At 37.2% G+C, this 11611-nt stretch overlaps 1 protein-coding gene across 2 annotated transcripts in view; it reads left to right on the forward strand.

Moving 5' to 3' along the window:
- Nucleotides 1-11611, forward strand: part of dscama (Down syndrome cell adhesion molecule a) — a 227980-nt gene that overhangs the window by 106863 nt on the left and 109506 nt on the right. For both annotated transcript variants that reach the window (XM_056466399.1, XM_056466400.1), the window contains exon 4: nucleotides 11297-11443. In XM_056466399.1, coding sequence (XP_056322374.1) covers nucleotides 11297-11443 — 147 coding nt within the window. The remainder of the gene's footprint in view (nucleotides 1-11296; nucleotides 11444-11611) is intronic.

The raw sequence follows: 11611 nt of genomic DNA on the forward strand, positions 1-11611 counted from the left end.
TATCTAGCACATGTTCAATGCAGCGGATTCCCTTCCAGCCGCAACCCATCTCTACGTAACATCCAGCACATAAGTGTAGCAGGCAAATGAAATAAAGTCAACCTATTTAGCCCATGATTTTATGAAGCAAAGCTTTACTAAATGTTATTTTAAAAGAGTTGTAATACTTTTATTCACCACAGGACATGTTAGGTTGATCGTAAGTGTCAGAAGAAATGTAATAACATAAAGATCTGTTATAGTCATTGTAGTAAGTAAGAGTTCTCACCGTTATCAAAGACTCACTGAGGGCTTTTTCTCTGCAGATCACATTGCAGAGCGGCCGCTGTCAGAGCTGGATCATTACTATTGATCACACTTCACTGTACAGTACACACGCACACACACGCAAACCAATTAACTGCTGAGATGTGGTTAGAGAGCCAAGGGAGCAGATTTATGTGGATTGTGTTCAGTGTTTTCGTGTGTCATTTGGAAGGCGACACATGCAAGTCTGTTAAAGTAAATGTACAGAATAACAGAAGGCATCATTTTCCTTGCCCTTTTAGGAAACGCAACAGTTTAACAAATTACGTTAATCCTGAGTTAGTTAGATTTTAGACACAGCGTTTTCTTCACCACCAAAACTGTTGTAAAAACAATATCGCAGGCTCATGGGTCATGCGTGCTTCAAATTACATTTTCGCAAAACCATGAAAGCATAATTCAGCACGTTTGACTGCAGTTTCTACCTAAAATGAACACTAGGGGCAGTATGATGCGAGTAACATTAATGATATTTACAGGAACATATTATATTTTTAAACACTATTGGTTGCATTTAGGTCAGTCCATTAAAAGTAAATGTACAATATAACAGATATTATTGACGAATAAAAGATTATTTTAGTAAACATTATTGGTTGCATTCAGGTCAGTCTATCAAAGCAAACGTACCATGTAACAGAAGTTTTCATTTTCCTGGCCCGTTTTAAATGACCTACTGTTTAGAAAAGTTGTAAAAACAAAACAAAAATTGAGAGAAAACCACAGTTTAACAAACAAAGTTCATGCTGAGTTTTAGGACACAAACAAAACTGTTGAAAAAAACCAATAATACAGTCTCATGGGAAATACATGCTTCAAATTTAATTATTTTGAAACTATAAAAACATATTTCAACATGTTTGACTGCAGTTTCTAGCTAAAATGAACACTAGAGGGCAGTATGAGGCCAGCAACTTTTGTTCGTATTCACATTAATGATATTTACAGGAACATATTATATCTTTAAACACTATTGGTTGCATTTAGGTCAGTCCATTAAAAGTAAATGTACAATATAACAGATATTATTGACGAATAAAGGATTATTTTAGTAAACATTATTGGTTGCATTCAGGTCAGTCTATCAAAGCAAACGTACCATGTAACAGAAGTCCTCATTTTCCTGGCCCGTTTTAAATGACCTGTTTAGAAAAGTTGTAAAAACAAAACAAAAATTGAGAGAAAACCACAGTTTAACAAACAAAGTTCATGCTGAGTTTTAGGACACAAACAAAACTGTTGAAAAAAACCAATAATACAGTCTCATGGGAAATACATGCTTCAAATTTATTATTTTGAAACTATAAAAACATATTTCAACATGTTTGACTGCAGTTTCTAGCTAAAATGAACACTAGAGGGCAGTGTGACGCCAGTAACTTTTGTTCGTTTTCACATTAATGATATTTACAGGAACATATTATATCTTTAAACACTATTGGTTGCATTTAGGTCAGTCCATTAAAAGTAAATGTATAATATAACAGAAGGCCTCATTTTACTTGCCCTTTTTAAATGACCTACTGTTTAGAGAAGTTGTAAAAACGAAGCAAAAATGGAGAGAAAACAATGGCTTAACAAACGAAGTTGATGCTGAGTTAGTTGGATTTTAGACACAGTGTTATCTTCACCAACAAAACTGTTTAAAAAAAACTATATCGCAGACTCATGTGACATGCATGCTTCAAATTACATACTTCATCATGTTTGACTACAGTTTTTAGGTCAAATGAACACTAGGGGGCAGTATGATGCCAGAAACTTTTGTTCCTTTTCACACTAGTGATATTTACAGTGACGTATTATTGACGAATAAAGGATTATTTTAGTAAACACTATTGGTTGCATTCAGGTCAGTCTATTAAAGCAAACATACAATGTAACAGAAGTCCTCATTTTCCTGGCCCGTTTTAAATGACCTACTGTTTAGAAAAGTTGTAAAAACAAAACAAAAATGGAGAGAAAACAACAGTTTAACAAACAAAGTTCATGCTGAATTTTAGGACACAAAGAAAACTGTTGAAAAAAACCAATAATACAGTCTCATGGGAAATACATGCTTCAAATTTAATTATTTTGAAACTATAAAAACATATTTCAACATGTTTGACTGCAGTTTCTAGCTAAAATGAACACTAGAGGGCAGTGTGACGCCAGTAACTTTTGTTCGTTTTCACATTAATGATATTTACAGGAACATATTATATTTTTAAACACTATTGGTTGCATTTAGGTCAGTCCGTTAAAAGTAAATGTACAATATAACAGAAGGCCTCATTTTACTTGCCCTTTTTAAATGACCTACTGTTAAGACAAGTTGTAAAAACGAAGCAAAAATGGAGAGAAAACAATGGCTTAACAAACGAAGTTGATGCTGAGTTAGTTGGATTTTAGACACAGTGTTATCTTCATCAACAAAACTGTTTAAAAAAAACTATATCGCAGGCTCATGTGACATGCATGCTTCAAATTACATACTTCATCATGTTTGACTGCAGTTTTTAGGTCAAATGAACACTAGGGGGCAGTATGATGCCAGAAACTTTTGTTCCTTTTCACACTAGTGATATTTACAGTGACGTATTATTGACGAATAAAGGATTATTTTAGGAAACATTATTGGTTTGCGAAAACAAAAACTGGAAAAAACGTAGCTCCTGGGATGTATTTGGCGCTCTCCAGAAATGTATACAGGGGTACATATCAATAATGAGCCTGGGTTGGAATTATTTGTTCACCCAAACAATAACTATGTGCGCTAGCAAAATAAGCATTGTAAATTTTGATTTTACACTAACATCGATGAAGTTTACACAAAAAAAATTACTTTTAATGCGTGTTCAAACTACTTATTTAAAATGAGTTGAAGTAACACAATTCTTAGATTTTTTGGGAGACAACTTAATTGATAGTTTTATGTTTAATCCATTTAAATTTGTAAAAATAATTAAGTTAGCTTCATCGATTTTTGTGTTCTAACAACATGAAGGAGTTGTGTGGTAAACAACATACTGTGGTATACAGTATACAATTGTTTTGTTTTTTAAAGGACAACAACACTGGCTTTAAAAAAACCTACACACCTGCACAATATGTCCTCATCTCAGAAGGTTTTAATGCAGCGACGTAAAGAAAATCAGTTAAAAAGGCATTGTGTGAAATGCATTAGAGGTCAAGGAGAAGCATTGTATGCCTTTTGGTGTGTTTCGGGTTTTAAAAAGAGAGGGAAAAAAATGTGAGATGGCTTGAGGGAAGAACAGAGCAATCGGCTTTACAGGAGGAGAAAGAAAACCAGTAACCTGTCATTTCGACACAGTTCAAGCACCTCAAAAGCTCCAGCGATCAGATTAAGAAACTGGGGCGAGCGGCTCCCCCATCGGCTCTTCTGGAAGAATATCCATGCTCAGCGCCCGGCCTTTCATCACAGCATCTTCAACACAAAACCCAGTTCATAATCTCGCTCTAAATAACCTGAAACGTCTCCTCCTCGCTCTCAAGACAAATACAGCAGCGCATTAAGCGTGACTGTTAGAGAAATGTCATTTGCTCCTGCTGAAGTGTATGTTTGAGTAAATGGGGGAGCTGGGTTCGTATAGAGATGTTTGTGTATGTGTGTGTGTGCTGCAGTTGACTCGACACACATATGCTCTTATTTTCCTTTTGTCGCTGAAGACAAACTGTCTTACTGTATATTACCACATTGTGGATACCACACAATGCATAAACAAGTACTTTGCATGCTGTATGTCATCAATGTAAAGATTTTTGCTGGATTCAGATTGGAGTGTGAAAAAAAAATTGGTTAAATACAAAGGTTTACGATTTTTTAAAATTATTATTACAAATAATTCCAACACAGGCTGATTCTGAAAATGTAGCCCTATATACAGTTCTAGAGATCGCGAGTTATGTAACCAGAGGTACGTAAGGCTGTATTTCGTCTTTAAAACGAACGCTACGGGACAGTATGACGCCATTCCTTTATGCGCTTACCAGATGACCACTTATCTCTGTATGGACAGCTTTTCCGCTGTTACCAGTTTGTCCAGTGGTTCACCATGTACGTCGGCGGACTTGAGACAAATGTAAGAATGGGTTAATTAACCACAGCGGTTCGAACTGTAGTTCTGCCGAATGACTAAAAATTTATCAGTATTGATGGTAAAAAAACTGTACATTCTAGTCAAACCATTCTTCTGCAATCTTATATCAGTATTAATAGCTATAAATGTGGGAGAGCGTTGATAATATGTGATTGTATTGTATTGCAATATGGAACAGTTAAGTGTTGATGTTAAACCAAAAGTAATTCTCAAATACTTGAAAATGAAATGATTTAATGACAATAATTCTCTATGGTTACAACTGAATTAATTACAAAATAACTGTATAAAATGATCAAATATGAAATGATAAAACAGATGATATAAATTGTACCCAGCTTAAATGTAAAATTAAAGTTATCAGAGTTAGAAGGAGAGACACAGGGGGAGGGAGAGAGAGACAAAGAGCAGGCCCAGACGTTAGCCTGATTGCAGTAGAGTCAAAGAAGATTCAGAGGAGGAGAGGAGCAGAGGAGGAAAGCAGACCAGGAAAGACAGGCCAGGAAAAGAAAAGAGGCAGAGCAGCGTTTTACCATCTATTTTGTATCTTTCTTGACCATGTGACTAAAGCCCAAATGTTGAGACATTCAAACTGACCAATCAACATGTGACCACATCGTAAAACCCCCAAAGTCCACATACCAGGCCCTGATCTTATCAGTATCTGCCTTTGGAGTCAGAATGGATCTTCTTGAGTCAAAAATACATGTTTTGTCATGTAAACAAACGCATATAATAATTTAGCCTCTTACACAAAGAGAGGAGTTGATCACGATGACGATCAAAATGGTTCCAGAAAGTGGCATATAAAAACAGAAGCCAAAAAATTAAATAAAATTAGTAAAAATTAGATGAGGGCTTTATTTTTCTGGATTGCTTTTGAAAACACTATCGGTTGGGTTTAGGGAAGTGGGTGGGCGGGTAAATCTGTGCTTTTAAAAACACTTATCAGTTGGGTTTAAGGAAGGAGGAGGGTGGGTCAGTGAAGCGATCTGTCAGTCAGTCAACAGTGGCCTCTGGTGGATTTACATGAGAACAGCAGGCACAAATGGCACTTGCGAGAGCAATTTGAGATCTGAAAAAGCGTAAACATCGACCTCTGGTGGATAGCAAAAACAAAAACTGCAAAAAAAAGGTAGCTCCTGAGACTTATTTGGAGCTCTCCAGAAATGTATATAGTGGTACATTTTAGAATGAGCCTGGGTTGAAAAATTACGTACAATAAAACAATTAACATTACAGTTTCCTTTTTTCTGTTTTTGTTAATACAACCCATCCCCCATCCCCAAGACCTGAACATCTCAAGGCAGCCTAACAAAGTAATTAAGGCCAAATATGACAGTTACATAGCCCGGAGTCATGCGTGTTGTAACATAACAGTGATGATGATAAAAAAATTATAATATTAATTAATTAATTAATTAAAAAGGGAAGAGATATTCTGAAAGACAATTTACTTTAAAGACAAAAGACATGATACGAATCTCCTATTCCACCACATCCCAAAGGTGCTCTATTTGATTGAGATCTGGTAACTGTGGAGGCCATTTGAGTAAAGCGAACTCATTATCTTCCGAACCTGGGCATGCTTACGTCACCGATGATACAACTGTTCAGTTTAACAGAAGAGAAGCGCTCTCGCTCAGCACAGTGGACATTGCTTTAGTTACTGTATATCATTTTAGTCGTTTGGGATGCAGGGGCACACAGTCAAATATTTTGCCGAACAGTCCAGCACTTTTGATGCTCATAAATGATCACAAAAGTCATCGAATGAGGGGTTTGTGTCTTTAAAAAAACGATGTCAGTTTGCTTTTATTTAAAAGTAAGAATGAATAATAAATCCTTATGAAACAGTCCCTTAAAAGTGAGGTTGTGTCTTCAGTTTTGGCACGCTTTGCACTCACACTACAAACGTAACGTAACAAAGCCCAACCAAACAACAATTTGGCACACCTCTTCTAACCAGGGGTGCATTACCCAAACAACAACGTAACTCGCGGCTGAACCATCATAGTTTGATGCATCGTTTGAGAAAAAATGATGTAGTGACGAGTGTTTCCCAAAACACGTAGTGTCTCTGTTGCAGATCCATGATTTGAACCACGTTAGTTATAACATAAAAAGCCCATAATAACGCTCTAAACAGGGTGGTAACAACTTCTTTAGAGAACCGCATAATTTCTTTGTGCAAATTATATTGTCTTGCACACACATGCATTAAAAAATCCAATTTTAGTTTTGGTAAAAACATGCACTCCTTTTCCATATTAATTTAAATATATGTAAATTCAAATAAATGTAAAGTGCCAATGTTCCCTTAACAAATATTATTGAGAATATGACATATTCTATTCTAAACCATAAAATCACTTACAAAAGCTAACACATATTCTATTATCATATATAAATCATAGAAATAAATAAATAAATAAATATTGAGGCAATTGATTAAGAAATTTAATAACATTTTTATTTATTATTAGAAAATGAAAAAAATCCTACTTTAATAATATTAGTAATATTAATGATGATGATCATGATTATTCATTCATTCATTTTCTTGTCGGCTTAGTCCCTTTATTAATCCGGGGTCGCCACAGCGGAATGAACCGCCAACTTATCCAGCACATGTTTTACGCAGCGGATGCCCTTCCAGCCGCAACCCATCTCTGGGAAACATCCATACACACTCACCCACACTCATACACTATGGACAATTTAGCTTATCCAATTTAGCTTACCCAATTCACCTGTACCGCATGTCTTTGGACTGTGGGGGAAACCGGAGCACCCGGAGGAAACCCACGCGAACGCAGGGAGAACATACAAACTCACAGAAACGCCAACAGACCCAGCCGAGGCTCGAACCAGCGACTTTCTTGCTGTGAGGATCATGATCATTATTATTATTATTATTATTATTATTATTATTATTATTATTATTATTATTATTATTATTATTATTATTGTTGTTATTATTATTATTATTATTATTATTATTATTATTATTATTATTATTGTTGTTGTTGTTGTTGTTGTTGTTGTTGTTATTATTATTGTTGTTATTGTTATTTTTATTATTATTATTATTATTATTATTATTATTATTATTATTATTATTGCTATTATTGCTATTATTATTATTATTATTATTATTATTATTATTATTATTATTATTATTATTATTATTATTATTATTAATTAGGATATTGGTTTTTTTTGTTTTGTTTTACAGTTTAAAAGTCTACTTAACAACTTGACACATGCAAACCACTGCAGAAATGTTCTAACCAACAGGCCCGTGCCATATACAGTACAGATACTTAATAAATAACCTACTATAAATAAAAAGCAATAACATATGCCATGTTTTTGTTTTCACAAGCTTTGGAGCAATGATTGTAAAAAATATACTAACTTTGGAGACGTAACATAAATTCCACTCGGCTGTGTTCAAAATGACATCAATGTTTTCAAAATGCACTGCGAAGGGAGCGTAATTGTAAACATAAATAATTGTAAAATCGCTAAAACTGAACTGTAAAAATACGTTGAAAGCAAATTACACCTAAGAGAGATGACTTTAATGCTTTTTTTATATATGTCAGAATGTTCTAAATGAATAGGGCATAGGGGGGATAACTGGCAATAGAATACAGCCAGGAACTTTTTTTCTAACTACAGCTCCAGAGGTGTTATTGCAAGTGCACAAGTTTGCGACGCAGTTTGTGAATGTTCGTTGGAACACCGGATTTGGGAAACGTCAAATCAATTAACTATGTTTGTAACGACGGAACTTGCGACCTTAGTTGGCTAACGATGGTTTTCGGAAACGCACCACAGGCCAGGGCCAGCCAACTGAACCACATCCAGGCCTGAATCAGAGCACTCCTACTTGTCAAACGAACCAGGGTACGCACCTGGGCACTTTTCGTATAGCATAGTGTGAGTGCAGCCTCAGAAATGCACTTTTCTTTCTAGAGATGTGATTGTAAGAAAGTGTCTGGTGCATAGAGAGATGTAAGAGTGTGTTTTCTAGAGATAAAGTGAGCAAATGATCAATTTGATCTCAGCGTAGACTCTCTGTGTAACACAACAGCAGAGAGCAGCTGTAAGGAAGAAGCTTCCCTCCAGATTACAGATCTTCAAATGGCCCTCCGAGCGACTCCTGATGTTCTTGTTCTCCTGTGGGCTTCGTCTGGGCTGTTTTCCAACACAATCTCCATTTTATTACAAAATGCCTGTGTGTGTGTGTGTGTGTGTGTGTGTGTGTGTGTGTGTGTGTGAGAGAGAGAGAGAGAGAGAGAGTCTGTTACTGTCTGTGTGTTAAATCAAGCACCATAAGTAAACAGTTTAGCGATGAATAAAAGAAGCTCGAGCGAGCCAAAAGGCGAGATGCAGCTATTGTGAGTCCTGACCCAGTTAGAGATGACACACACCGCAGATCTGAGGTCCTGCAGGCATTGCCAGTCGCAGACTTAATGTGGAGTGTGACGAGCTACAATTTACACAGCGAGTGGGCGGAGAGAGAGAGAGAGAGAGAGAGAGAGAGAGAGAGAGAGAGAGAGAGAGACTGTTCGTTTTGTCTGAGCAAAGATTAATGAGCTGTCTGATTTTAAAGCACTTGCATGAGGAAGTGAGGATCTAAATATACACTTTTGAGAAATAAATATATAAATGCACACTGATTAAATAAATATCATGATTATTATAAGAATTATGTAATTACTTAATGTACATTAATTAAATATAAAAACATTTATTCACGATTTGTAAAATCGCTACAATTTTTTTAAGGGCACCTATGGTGAATAATCTACTTTTCAAGCTGTTTGGACAGACATGTGTGTAGGTATAGTGTAAAGACCGTCATATTGATGTGATATAAACACACCCAGTCCTTTTCTTTCAATTTAACAACATAAAAACGGTGGACCAATTGGAACGCTTTCAGAGCGACCGTAACTTGATGCAGGAGTGCGGTCCCCCCCTCCCACCAATATTGATTAGCAGGCGCACATCCTCAGTTTGTTGTTTTATGTCCGCCATTTTCGGCGTGTGAGTCAAAGCGATGTCATCAAAGAAACACCCTTGCTCTATTTTTGGATGTAAGGCTCATTGGGCTCAACTCAAGAGCCTTCATTGTCTTCCTGCGAATGAGCAACAGAAATTTTACATTTATCGGCCATTTGCACTGAACACGCAGTGAATGCAATGTATCGAGATTTGGGCCTATAAGATTTGAGTCTTTCAGTACTCTCTACGAAAAAACATTGGATTGATCTCTTCTGGCGGATCAACATTCACCACATGATCACTCTCTGCTGCTATACCACCCTAACAAAGTGTTCCTCTAATACATCTGTGTCTCCCACAGACACGGATACTACTCCAGACAGTAAAGTGTCACCCACAATTGAGGCAACTCTCTCCTCAAAGGGTGTTAGTTCAGCATCCCCTGTTCCCCCGCCTCTTCGTTCCCCTCATAACCTGCACCTTTACATGGGACCATTTCTCTTTTAACTCGTTCACAGTGCGATGTTCAGACCCCACAGCGTTAACCGCATCAGCTAAACTCTCCCACTCTATTTTTTTTCTTTTGTTATTAATTCCCGAGGACAAACTTGCAAATAACACAGTTTTTCTCCGGTCTACCTCCGATAGGAGCACCTCCAATTCACATTCAGTTTCTCTTCTTGCTTGCTTTTGCCATTGCTTTTTCGTTTGGTTTTGCCAAAGTGGAGTCATTACCATATTTATAAGGGGGAGGAGGCAGGGAGGGGTTTTGTGCCTGTGCACGTGCGCTCAGTTTCACGTTAATTCGGATATACAAAGAGAATATGCGTGGGATTCCGCGTACGCAGTGTTTCATACATCAGATTTTTTTTTCTGCGTACGCACATTTACAGCTTTGTGCATACGCAATGTTTTAGTATGAATTCACTGCAAGTCTTTGTACATGAGGCCCTAGATCTCTTAATGTGTGTTCTGAAGGTTGGAATGACGGTAGTGTTAGTAATTAATGACAGAAAGAATTTTTCAGTTTTGCTTGAACTAGTCCTTTATGAAAACTGGGGGGACACAAATTCTTTTTGAGGGGGCAATGCCCCCTTTTGCCAGCCCCTCCCCCCCTCCCCCCGTAGCGCAGGGCCTGACTGCCACTTTGAGATTTAAAAAAGGATATACATGAAATACTAAATTAGTGGCTGCTGGAAATCCATTGCGATCTTATAAAGTGAAACCATCAGCCTGTGTAAGAAACTGAACATTTTTCCCACCATTAATCCACAGCCTCAGGTCCTGAGAGCGTTAACAGGAGATTTTTGATATTTACTTATATAAATTTAACATAATAAACTGTTTCTCTTTAGTGGTGTGCTTCTGCTTCAGGGAATCACTGGATTTAAATGACGTAGTGGAATTACCGTCTTATTCGAGGGCTGTGCGATACGTTCTTGTTACAGGAAGTGAGACAAATTCCACCCCTCGGTTTTAGACATTGCGCAGAAAGCAGAGCAAATGGCGTTCTCAATCAAATCTGACACAGACGTCTCCTCTGAGAGAGCGCGTGGCGGCCCTGGCAGACATTATTCCTCATAAAGTTTTACGACCTGCATATTCTGTGTTATCAAACCATTAGCGTGAAATCAGTGCTCAGTGGTACATGAGCGGCGGGCCAATCAAAACCGCACATGACCGGCAGGAATCACTCTGCTAAATCAGCCGGTTCTTGCTGAGGCTGATGGGAAGAAGAAAAAAACTGATTCTGTTAACCGTGCCTCATTATGACACGCAAATGCTACAGATTAACTGTGTTTAATGTTCAGCTATTAATTACGGAGATGTTTACCTCAGTCTAATAATGTCGATTTTTGTGTTTTTAGGGGCTCGATTTCTCATCACGTCCACGGGGGCCCTGTACATCCTGGATGTGCAGAAGGAGGACGAATTGTTCAACTACCGCTGCATGACGAGACATCGCTACACATCCGAGACACGACAGAGCAACAGCGCACGGCTCTTTGTACCAGGTAAAACTGCTTGATGATATGACACTATTCCGTGGGATGAGATATGGAGGAGTGGATGGATGGATGGACAGTTGAATGCACAGATAGATAGATGGATATGTAGGTAAATGAGTGGATTGTTAGATGGATCAATGGATCAATAAGCAGAATTGGCAAATAGATATATGA

The sequence above is a fragment of the Danio aesculapii genome, chromosome 10 (assembly GCF_903798145.1).
Source record: "Danio aesculapii chromosome 10, fDanAes4.1, whole genome shotgun sequence".
In the NCBI taxonomy this organism is placed as follows: domain Eukaryota; kingdom Metazoa; phylum Chordata; class Actinopteri; order Cypriniformes; family Danionidae; genus Danio; species Danio aesculapii.